The 12,936-nt window shown below is 43.4% G+C and overlaps 1 protein-coding gene across 2 annotated transcripts in view; it reads left to right on the forward strand.

The window, feature by feature from the left end:
- AFG3L2 (AFG3 like matrix AAA peptidase subunit 2) overlaps positions 1–12,936 on the forward strand; it is a 78,884-nt gene that overhangs the window by 38,864 nt on the left and 27,084 nt on the right. For both annotated transcript variants that reach the window (XM_069731017.1, XM_069731018.1), the window contains exons 11-14: positions 37–144; positions 230–355; positions 10,140–10,250; positions 11,229–11,344. In XM_069731017.1, coding sequence (XP_069587118.1) covers positions 37–144; positions 230–355; positions 10,140–10,250; positions 11,229–11,344 — 461 coding nt within the window. The remainder of the gene's footprint in view (positions 1–36; positions 145–229; positions 356–10,139; positions 10,251–11,228; positions 11,345–12,936) is intronic.

Here is a 12,936-nt window from a genome sequence, read left to right on the forward strand (position 1 = left end):
GGTGATAATGCTTCCATTTGCTTTATGTGATTACAGGTTTTAATACCACAACAAATGTAGTTGTATTGGCTGGGACTAATAGACCCGACATCTTGGATCCAGCTCTCATGAGACCTGGCCGGTTCGATAGGCAGATTTATATAGGTAAGATATTACTTTCATGACTGAGACGTCCATGTATGTATCTGATTCCAACCAACATCTTGTTTGTTTTTCTTTCCGCACACAGGCCCTCCAGACATAAAAGGCAGAGCGTCTATATTTAAAGTTCATCTTAGACCTTTGAAATTAGATAGTACATTAGATAAAGAAGTCCTGTCTAGGAAAATGGCAGCTTTAACGCCCGGATTTTCAGGTGAGAAGAGATATGTAAAATGTGTAATAAATTCGGTGTCAAATTCTGTGTCTTTCAGTAACAGACTAGTTAAGTTAGGCCCCTTTCACACATCAGTTTTTTTGCTATCAGTCGCAATCCGTCGAATTTTGAAAAAACGAATCCGGCTACTGATGCCGCCGGATCCTTTTTTTTTTTTTCTCATAGACTTGTATTGGCAACGGATTGTGATGGATGGCCTCATGTTTCATCCGTCATTCGCCGGATCGCCATCGAAAATTGTTTGTCCGGCGGCCAGAGACGACGGACAAAGTAACTTATTTTGTGTACGTCGAAAAATCGGACAGCGACGGATCCGTCACCATCCGTCGTTTGCTCGAATGGAAGCCTATGGGCGCCGGATCCATCAAATGACGGAATCCGTCGACTGATTCCGTGTTTTTTTGTTTTTTTTTTAAACTGAGCATGCTCTGATTTATATAGGATCCAACTAGCCAGATCCGCTAGCCAGATCCGCTAGTCAGATCCGTCGAAAAAATGAATCCGTCGCATCAGTTTTTCACAATCTGCGACCAATCCGTCGAGCCAACGGATTGTGACTGACTGCAAAAAACTGATGTGTGAAAGAGGTTCCCTTTAAGGCCCATCAGCAGATTTTGCCGCTATAAAATGCGGCCACTGCCTTTCAGGGCTTATATGCAGCATTCTATAATGCTGTACATAAGCCCCCGGTCCGACCTGCAAGTAAAGAAAAATAGGTTATATTATACTCACCCGGGAGGAGAGGGGGTTATCGCGCCTCCCATCCTCTTGCGCCGCCGCCGTCCTTCTTCATTGCTCCACGGCATCGGCGCTCCTGTGTAGGCGTACTTCTCTGCCCTTAAAGTACTGCAGTGTGCAGGCACCAGGAAAGGACAGAGGCCCAGCGCCTGCACACTGCAGTACTTTACTCTGCCCTCAACGGCGCAGATAAGTACGCCTGTGCAGGAGCGCCAATGCTGGGGAGCGATGAAGCCGCAGGAGGGCAGCATCGCAAGAAGATGGGAGGCGCCGGATCCAGACCTGCGACACCCATTTCACCAGACCGCCGCCCATACCCCCACCATTCTGGAATGCTGTAGATAAGCCCCCGATGTAACCTGAAAGATAAGAAAAACAGGTTATATTATACTCACCCAGGGGCAGTCCCGCTGCGGTTCGGTCCGATGGGTGTCGCGGTCCGGGTTTGGCGCCTCCCATCTTCATACGATCATGTCCTCTTCTTGTCTACTTTATCTGCCCTGTTGAGAGCAGAGCAAAGTACTGCAGTGCGCAGGTGCCGGGTAAGGTCAGAGAGGCCCAGTGCCTGCGCACTGCAGTACTTTGTTCTGCCCTCAACAGGGCAAAGTACGCCTGCGCCGGAGCCGCGACAAGAAGAGGACGCCATCGTATGAAGATGGGAGGCGCCGGACCGCGACACCCATCGGACTAGACCGCAGCGGGACCTCCCCTGGGTGAGTATAATATAACCTCTTTTTCTCATCTTTCAGGATACATCGGGGGCTTATCTACAGCATTACAGAATGCTATGGTAAGCCCCTGATGCCAGTAGCCTTAGTTTATAGGCCATTTTTTGGGTGACAGACTCCCTTTAATCTATTTGTAATCCTGCCTGAAGAATGTGCCTTTGTGCTCTGAAAGCTTGCAAACATATTATTTTCTGGTTAGCCAATAAAGGTATCACTCCGAGAATACTTTTGTCATCATTGGGCAGAAACATATTCACATCGATTTTTCTGGCTAACACGGTGCTACAATACAATTTGTTATTGTACATCATAATCTTTCCAGCAAAAATTACAAAATCATTTTCCTTTCTTTTTTTTTTTTTTTTTTGACCACATCACATTTAACCCCTTACCGGCATCGGACGTACTATACCGTCCGATGCCGGCTCCCCTGCTTTGATGCAGGGCTCCGCGGTGAGCCCGCACCAAAGCCGGGACATGTCAGCTGTTTTGAACAGCTGACATGTGCCCGTAATAGGCGCGGGCAGAATCGCGATCTGCCCGCACCTATTAACTAGTTAAATGCCGCTGTCAAACGCAGACAGCGGCATTTAACTACCGCTTCCGGCCGGGCGGCCGGAAATGACGTCATCGCCGACCCCCGTCACATGTCCGGGGGTCGGCGATGCGTCTCCATTGTAGCCATAGAGGTCCTTGAGACCTCTATGGTTACTGATTGCCCGTCGCTGTGAGCGCCACCCTGTGGTCGGCGCTCACAGCACACGTGCAATTCTGCTACATAGCAGCGATCAGCAGATCGCTGCTATGTAGCAGAGCCGATCGTGCTGTGCCTGCTTCTAGCCTCCCATGGAGGCTATTGAAGCATGGCAAAAGTTAAAAAAAAAAAAGTTTAAAAAAATGTGAAAAAAATAAAAAAACATAAAAGTTTAAATCACCCCCCTTTCGCCCCAATCAAAATAAATCAATTAAAAAAATATCAAATCTACGCATATTTGGTATCGCCGCGCTCAGAATTGTCCGATCTATCAAATAAAAAAAAGTATTAACCTGATCGCTAAACAGCGTAGCGGGAAAAAAACTCGAAACGCCAGAATTACGTTTTTTTGGTCGCCGCGACATTGCATTAAAATGCAATAACGGGCGATCAAAAGAACGTATCTGCACCGAAATGCTATCATTAAAAACGTCATCTCGGCACGCAAAAAATAAGCCCTCAACCGACCCCAGATCACGAAAAATGGAGACGCTACGAGTATCGGAAAATGGCGCAATTTTTTTTTTTATTTTTTTTTAGCAAAGTTTGGAATTTTTTTTCACCACTTAGATAAAAAATAACCTAGTCATGTTTGGTGTCTATGAACTCGTAATGACCTGGAGAATCATAATGGCAGGTCATTTTTAGCATTTAGTGAACCTAGCAAAAAAGCCAAACAAAAAACCAATGTGGGATTGCACTTTTTTTGCAATTTCACCGCACTTGGAATTTTTTTCCCGTTTTCTAGTACACGACATGCTAAAACCAATGATGTCGTTCAAAAGTACAACTCGTCCCGCAAAAAATAAGCCCTCACATGGCCAAATTGACGGAAAAATAAAAGTTATGGCTCTGGGAAGGAGGGGAGCGAAAAACGAACACGGAAAAACGAAAAATCCCCCGGTCATGAAGGGGTTAAAGTGACTTTGAGGGGTCTATATGATAGAAAATACCTCAAAGTGACACCATTCTAAAAACTGCACCCCTCAAGTTGCTCAAAACCCCCCTTCAAGAAGATTATTAACCCTTCAGTTGCTTCACGAGAACTGAAGCAATATGGAAGGAAAAAATGAACTTTTTTTTTTTTTCTTTAGACCCAAATTCTTTTTGTCACAAGGGTAACATTAGAAAATGGGCCATAAAATTTATGTAATTTCTGCTGCGTACGCCAGTACCACACATGTGGGGAAAATCTACTGTTTGAGTTCATGGGAGGGCTTGGAAGGGAAGCAGCACTGTTTGACTTTTTGAAGGCAAACTTGGCTGGAATCGACAGTGGACGCCAAGTAGTGTTTGGAGAGTCCTTGATGTGCTTAAACAGTGGAAACCTCCCACAAGTGACACCATTTCGGGATCTACAACCCTCAAGGATTTTATCCAGGGGTATAGTAAGCATTTTGAACTCGCAGTTGCAACACAGAATTTGATAACCGCTTGTTATATTGAATGTCGTCATTAGTTTTGAGCGCAAGTGCTCGCTACTCGAGTTTGCATCGGGGTGCTTGAGTGACATGCTCAAGTCCCTGCCCCGCATGCGGAGATCTTCAATACTCCATGCATACCTGAGCACTCAATGCAAACTCGAGTAGGCTACGTTCACATTTGCGTTGTGCCCGTTTGCGTCGGGCGACGCAGCGGCGACGCATGCGTCATGCGCCCCTATATTTAACATGGAGGACGCATGGACATGCGTTGTGCGACGCAAGCGTTTTTTTGCCGCAAGCGTCGGGCGCAGAAAACGCAACAAGTTGCATTTTTCTGGCGTCCGATTTTCGGCAAAAAACGACGCATGCGTCGCAAAACGCAGCATTTTTGCGTGCGTTTTGATGCGTTTTTATTTGCGCAAATGTGAACATAGCCGTAGCGAGCACTTGCGCTCAACACTATATCATTTTTTCTTCTACTTTTGAAAAAAAAACAACCAACTCTATCTCCAACCCTAACCCTAACTGCAAAGAATAGAAAGAAAAATGTACTTATTTTTTTATTTTTATTTTATTTATTTTTTTAACACTATGATGGACCCTATCACAGTGAGCAAAAGGAACCAATAGGAAAAATTCCCTTTTGATGCTGGGTACCTGCTGCAGATCTCGGCGGGTGCACTGCGCATGCACCCTCCATTTTTTTTCTTTTTTTTTTCTTTTCCCAGGAAAATGTCATGGAGGGCCAGGGGACAGATGGCGAAGGTATAGGGTGGGCTGGAGGAACCCAGTTCTATTTTCTCTGATATGATAGCTCATATTAGAGGAGAGAGAAATTAATTGTAAATCTGCCTACTTATTTTTTTTGTGATCACCATTATTCGGTGAATAATGGCAATCACATGAAAGGAGACCATAAAAGCTGGCCCTGATCATGTTGTCCGGGTAGCTGAGACCCCGGAGATTTTCCGACTATGGGGGGCGCGATACCCCTATTTCTCAGTTTTGTTAAAAAGCGGCGCTGAGAAATAGGGTTCCTTAACTGCCACCGTTAAAAGGCGTATCGACAGTCGTTAAGGGGTTAATGCATTTCCATAGAGGACAAGCCAGTTTAGTGAGCATGTGATTGTAAGTATGCAATTCACATACTGGCAGTCATATCACCACCAGCTTGTGCTGGCAATACTGGGGAATCCTGACTGCATGGGGTGCGCTCGCTGTCGGGATTGAGTCTGCAGTCGCTTTCGTACCGAGCATGGAGAGCCCCTTTAATATAGGCTATCCTATGAGTGATAGATTCTGCTGTGAGGCTTCAGTGAAATGTTACATCATGAGTAGTGATGAGCGAACATGCACATATAAGGTGTTATCTGCCATGCTCGTGTGCTAACCGAGTGACTTCGTTGTGCTTGAAAAATATGTTCGAGTCCCCGCGGCTGGAGGTCTCGCAGCTATTCGACAGCCGCAACACATGCAGGGATTACAAACAGGCAATCCCAGCATGTGTTGGGTGTTCAAGCCACAGCAACTCGAGCTTAGTATTTGAGCACACCGAAGATGCTCTGTTAGCACCCAAGAATGCTCAGATAACACCTTATATGAGCACGTTCACTCATTGCGAATCATGAGCCTTTCAATATCTTTCATGACCTATATCATTATGGCATATAGGGTTAGTGATGCTGAAACTTGTCCTTCCCCTTGTGTACACATTTATAGCAGCGATTATAAGGTATACATTAAACAGATACCCAACAGTAGCTGTAATTGTATCTCTCACAGACTTGGTATTCACAGTCTACATCCAGACAGAGTTCTAATACACCTGTCTGGGCCTTGTTAGACAACATCTGAACTGATTTAGAGACCTTGGGTATTTAACAAAAAAAAGTTTCTTTTTACTGTAGAGTTTATGGAATTGGGGCAGTATTAATAACACAATGTATATTACAAAGCTGGCAAAAATATTAAGCTTTATTTGCAGAAAACGAAAATATCTCTGGACAGAGCTTACCAAAATTTGTACAGTAACTTTTCTAGATAAAACTTTTGGTACTCGGCAAGTTCATAATTGCCTACAAAAATACAGATATCTACTATATAAAGCTGAATGTGTGTGTGTGTATGTGTGTATGTCCGGGATTGGCTTCTGCACCGTCGCAGCTACAGCCACAAAATTTTGCACAGTCACACGTCTGGACCCCGAGAGCGTCATAGGCTATATTGTGAGGCGAAATTTTAACCCCGCGCGTTCCAATTCACCAAACAATTTTGCCCCTATCTACATAATGGGGAAAAAAGTGAAAGGAAAAGTGTTGGAGGCATCGCAGCTACAGCCACAAAATTTTGCACAGTCACATGTCTGGACCCCGAGAGCGTCATAGGCTATATTGTGAGGCGAAATTTTAACCCTGCGCTTTCCAATTCACCAAACAATTTTGCCCCTATCTACATAATGGGAAAAAATGAAAGGAAAAGTGTAGGAGGCAAATTGACAGCTGCCAGATGTGAACAAGGGGGACTTAAAGAATGAGAGCGATGGCGCCAAAGAGTATATACCGTACAGTTGCTAAGGTGGGGCCTCGACATGGGATACTCACCACACACGGGGATATGAACACACACAAAATGCGCCACACTCTACCACGTGCTTGAACACATATTACCCTCAGCACACATTTCACCACAAATACACCAACCTCGCCACATAAAAGTCAAAACACAAAAGTCGCCACTCAAAACTCGCCACGCGCAGAACTCGCCACATGCAAAAACTAGGCTCTTGCAAAACTCGCCACAAGTGCAAAATTCTCCTCATGAAAAACTCGCCACACGCAAAACTTGCACACGCGGAAAAATTGCCACATGCACAAAAGTTGCAACACATGCAAAAGTTGCCTCACACAAAACTTGCACATACTCAAAAGGCACCACACATAATACTCGCAACGCGCAAAACTCGCCATGCGCAAAACTTGCTGCACACAACTTGCTACACTAACCTGTCACATGTAACTCGACACACAAAAAGTTGCTACACGCATGTTGCTACACAAAACTCATCTCACAAAAGTCGCTACATGCATGTCGCCACACGCAACTCAACACACACAACTTGACAAACTAAACTCGCCCTAAAACACACACAAGTCTGGTATTATCCTTCAAAAATAAAAATCTGATTAATAAGCAGACAAACTACAAAAATTGCACCATATAGGAAATACGGCAGCTGTCAGTCACATGACCTGTCTATTATGTGTATGTGTGAGCTAATATATACTGCCAGGGGGAGGGCTTCCTGTTGGCTGGGGATTTATCAGGCTGCCAATTTAGCTTACAAATACTGAGGTAAAAATACTGAGCAAATAACGTGTGAACGAGGTCTAATACAGGAGGAGATGACACACAGGTATATACTATGTACAGGAGAGATGACACACAGGTATATACTATATAGAGGAGGAGATGACATATAGGTACATATATATACAGGAGGAGATGACATACAGGTATATACTATATACAGGAGGAGATGTCTTACAGGTATATGCTATATATAGAAGATGACATGCAGGTATATACTATATGCAGGAGGAGATGACACTCAGATATATACTGTATACAGGGGAGATGACACACAGGTATATACTATATACAGGAGGAGATGACATACAGGTATATGCTATATATAGAAGATGACATGCAGGTATATACTATATACAGGGGAGATGACACACAGGTATATACTATATACAGGAGGAGATGACATACAGGTATATACTATATATAGAAGGAGATGACATTCAGGTATATTCTATATATAGGGGAGATGACACACAGCAGGTATATACTATATACAGGGGAGATGACATACAGGTATATACTATATACAGGAGATGACATACAGATGTATACTATATATAAGGGAGATGACAAACATGTATATACTGAGGTGATGAGGTGAAAATGAGAGGTGTGAGGTGAAAATGAAAAGGTGTGAGTGCAAAATGAGAGGAGTGAGGAAAAATAGTGGAGTGATCAGAAAATGACAGATGTGAGGTTGAAATGACAAGTGTTAGGGGGGAATGAGAGGTGTGAGGGAGAAAATGAGAGGTGTGAGGGAGAAAATGAGAGATGTGAGGGGGAAAATGAAAGATGTGATTGGGAAAATGAGAGGCGTGATGGGAAAATAAGAGAAGTGAGGTGCTATAACTAACCACAGATATTTACTATGCCCAGGCAACGCCGGGCTCTTCAGCTAGTTAACATTAAAAATGCAGAGTTGCAAAATGGAAATATTTTCCTTTAGACATACTCAAAAATTTTAACTACCTTTTCCTTAGGGAAAAATACTTTTAAAAATAAGAGTTAACCGTTTACTTTTATCAATTAAAATGCAAAGCGAATGAACAAAAGAGAAATCTACGTCTGATCAGTGTTTGGTGTCACCGCCGTTTACCTTCAAAACTACGTCACTTCTTCTAGGTACACTTGCACATAGTTTTAAAAGGAACTCTGTAGGGAGGTTGTTCCACACATCTTGGAGAATTAACCACAGATCTTGTATGGACATTATAGGCTTGTGTAAATCCTTCTGTCTCTTCATATAATCCCATATAGACTCGATAATGTTGAGATCAGAACTCTATGGGGCCATGTAATATTTTCCAGGACTTGTTTCTTTACGCTGCAGATAGTTCTTAATGACATTAGCTGTATATTTGGGGTCATTCTCCTGCTGTAAAATACATTTGTAGCCAATCAGATGCCTCCCTGACAATATTGCATGATGGAAAAGTATCTGAAAAAAAAAAACACCATAAGAGGAAAAACCTCCACTATTCTAAACAAAAAAACACCAGTATACAGGCAAAGATGCTTACCTGTTCAAGACCTCCAACAATTGCACTAACCAAGGTGCAGCAGACCCAAATTAAGATGGCAAATACACAGGTGCAATAATACCGATAATGCAGCCACCCTACAATGAGGAATTGGCCGCTTGGTGCACCTGTGGAAACAAATAGTCTGTATGTGGCGTGTTCACACAGAAATGCAAAGTATATGGCTCAAAGCCTATTAATGACGCCATATAGCGGGCTTACCATAATGCATCCTGTGTGAACAGAGGCCACAGTGTACAGAGCCATCTAGGGCCCAGCCGCACCCCGGAAAAATATACAGTGCACCAAAAACATAACAATGTATGCAAGGTATTGGTCGATATTATGACCACAATATTTAAGCTGCCAACCCACGTCAAGGGTCCTTACATATTGGCAGTCCTAATCTAAAAAAAAAAACACCATAAGAGGAAAAACCTCCACTATTCTAAACAAAAAAACACCAGTATACAGGCAAAGATGCTTACCTGTTCAAGGCCTCCAACAATTGCACTAACCAAGGTGCAGCGGACCCAAATTAAGATGGCAAATACACAGGTGCAATAATACCGATAATGCAGCCATCCTATATATTTTTCCGGGGTGCGGCTGGGCCCTAGATGGCTCTGTACACTGTGGCCTCTGTTCACACAGGATGCATTATGGTGAGCCCGCTATATGGCGTCATTAATAGGCTTTGAGCCATATACTTTGCATTCCTGTGTGAACACGCCACATACAGACTATTTGCTTGCACAGGTGCACCAAGCGGCCAATTCCTCATTGTAGGGTGACTGCATTATCGGTATTATTGCACCTGTGTATTTGCCATCTTAATTTGGGTCCGCTGCACCTTGTTTAGTGCAATTGTTGGAGGCCTTGAACAGGTAAGCATCTTTGCCTGTATACTGGTGTTTTTTTGGAAAAGTATCTGCTTGTATTTATCTTGTGCGCAAATACAAAAGGATTGATGCCGCTTTGAAGGCGAAGGCTGGTCACATCAAATATTGATACTAGTTAAATTTCTCTTTTTTTGTTCACTTACGTAATAATTTATTTGATCAAATGACAAAGTACAAACACCTCTATTTTTTTGAAGGTCTTTTACTTTGCAGCATTTTGTTTAATACCTGCTGTAAACTTTCCACAGCACTTATGATCTTATTTGACTATCTCTTCTGTTTTTATTTCTGTTTCTTTCATTTTTTTTTGTGCTGTTTTTTTTTGTTACAGGGGCAGATATTGCAAATGTGTGTAATGAAGCTGCTCTCATCGCTGCGAGACATCTCTCTGATGCCATAAACCAGAAGCATTTTGAACAAGCGATTGAGAGAGTAATAGGAGGTAAGATGTTGGAAGTGTGATGTTCTTTTATAAATAAGGTAGAAATATGTGAACATATCACACATTTCTCCATCCTAAATTGTATTGATTCATTAGTGCAATCTAATATCTGTATTTTCGGCAAGTGTTCATTAAAGGGATGGTCCACTACTGAATGTCAATCTCTGACAGCGGGATTTAACATGTGCCGGGCGGAAGCGCGTCATTCCGGCTGCCCATCTGCAGAAGATCCCTGTGCCGTCATTATGATACTTCTGTGCATGCCGGCTTGTTGGTATCTATGGTATCTACGTACTCTTACTGACCTCTGGGGAAGCATATTGCTAGGTCAGTTTTACCATATAGTGACTATGGTAAATAAAAAAACACAATTGTGGTAAAGTCAATGGTGCCATTCAAAAGTACAACTCGTCTAGCACAAAACAAGCCCTCAGATGGCCATATTGATGGGATTATGAAAAAGTTCTGGCTCTTGGAAGAAGGGGAGGAGAAAACGCAAAATGGCTTTGAGTGATAAGGTTAAAAACAGTTGCTGATTTTTTTTTTTTTTATTTTTTTTTTTGTATTTTCCTTGCATTTAGAATTTTATTTCCCCTCATTTTCCAATGAATAAAAAAAAATGGTAAAATGAATGGTATAATTCTAAACTACAATTCATCCCACAGGAAACAAGATTGAAAAATTAAAATTTGTTATGGCTCTTGGAAGAAAGGGAGGAAAAAAAATGAAAGTGCAAAAAAAAATAATAATTGTTTGATAATAACAGAGTAAATCACTTTTAGCTTAATGAAATGTCACATAGATGTTACTCATAGTTTTTGTCTATCGGATCATTCATTGAACGATGAGTGATCTTTCTTTTTCTGCCATCAAAACATTTACCAAACTTTCTACAGAATAAAGAAATTAAATTCTTATTAAATTATATATGCACTTTTAGTAGAATTTTGATGTTCTTGTATACCCTTCACTTTACAGGCTTAGAAAAGAAAACCCAAGTTCTCCATCCAGAGGAAAAAAAGACAGTGGCTTACCATGAGGCTGGGCATGCTGTGGCAGGGTGGTTTTTGGAACATGCTGATCCTCTTTTAAAGGTTAGATGCACACTTTGATCTTTATAGTCCACTTACAGTATATGTTGTATACGCTGAATCCTTACTTGGCAAAATTATTGGGGTTGCTTGACATTAATGTATATGGCCAATGAGTAGATACTAGTGATGAGCGAATGTGCATGTATAAGGTGTTATCTGAGCATGCTTGTGTGCTAACAGAGTGTCTTCGGTGTGCTTGAATACTATGTTCGAGTCCACACGGCTTTGTCTCATTGCTGTATAACAGCCACAACACATGCAGGGATTGCCTAACAGACAGGCAATCTCTGCATGTGTTACTGCTGGCTAACAGCCGCTAGACATGGAGCCACGGGGACTCGAACATAGTATTCAAGCACGCCGAAGACACTCTGTTAGCACACAAGCATGCTCAGATAACACCTTAGACATGCACGTTCGCTCATCACTAGTAGATATACCTTTGGGGATAAATATTATTAGATTTTTTGTTTTCCTTAAATTCATCTATTTGTGTCTTAAAATTAGGGTTTTGTTAAAAATGTTACTCTTTCTCCTTCGCCTCATTGGGGGACACAGACCGTGGGTGTATGCTGCTGCCAATAGGAGGCTGACACTAAGTGATACAAAAAAAGTGATCTCCTCCCCTGCAGTATACACCCTCCTGCTGGCTCTCAGCTCCTCCCCTGCAGTATACACCCTCCTGCTGGCTCTCAGCTAACCAGTTCTTGCTTAGTGTCTGTAGGAGGCACATGGGTCTGTTTCAGATCCCAACGTTTTTATTTTATTGTTTACTTTTCTGTAAATTTTTATTTTTTAATTAACGGAGTGAAGGGGGCGACGGTTCCTTTCAAGGTTCTGATCTCCCCCGAACCATCAACAGGCGAGCACGGTGAGTATACCTCCCCGTACCCTCTCCTGCGACGTGGGAATCCATGCCTGAGCTCACTTCAGGGGCGACGGTTCCTTTCATGGTCCCGATCTCCCCACACCAGCAGCAGGCGACCACATGGAGTGTCGCCTCCACGTATCCTCTCCTGGAGCCAGGCCTAATGCCGGACAACTGACCCTGTCCACCCGGACTGAGCTCCGTGGCTGTACAGAGGCCCCTCTCTATGGCGTCCGAGCAGCCCCCACTGTCCCACCACTGTGAAAGCGGATGGCACAAGGAGGCGGACGGGTCCTCTCCACCTCCCTAACAAACGGATGATGGATTGAGGCTTATCCCTGCACCGTCCACGCTGCACAGAACAGCGCTGAAACCCACATCCGCGGCGGCTCCATGCCGGGACGCGCATCAATGGTGAGTGGATCCATCTTCAGAGGGATATTCACATGCTGACAGGCAGCCTCAGCCACTTCCCTGTGGCCCACCTCTCTGAGGTAACGCTCTGGATGGCTGCAAAAATTTAGTCCCCGGCTTCGGCCGATTTGTAGGCTGCATCCTGAAAGTCTTGCCTGGAACAACCCACTGGTGACTTCCGCCGGCTTCAGAAATTTAGGCCCCGGCTTAGGCCTATTCAACATCGTGTCTGTGGCTCCGCCCCCCAAATTGGCGCTTCTCGCTCTCTGCGAGATTTTATCAACTCTGCAGCTCCCGGTGGCCATCTTGG

Source organism: Ranitomeya imitator, chromosome 6 (assembly GCF_032444005.1).
Source record: "Ranitomeya imitator isolate aRanImi1 chromosome 6, aRanImi1.pri, whole genome shotgun sequence".
NCBI lineage: Eukaryota > Metazoa > Chordata > Amphibia > Anura > Dendrobatidae > Ranitomeya > Ranitomeya imitator.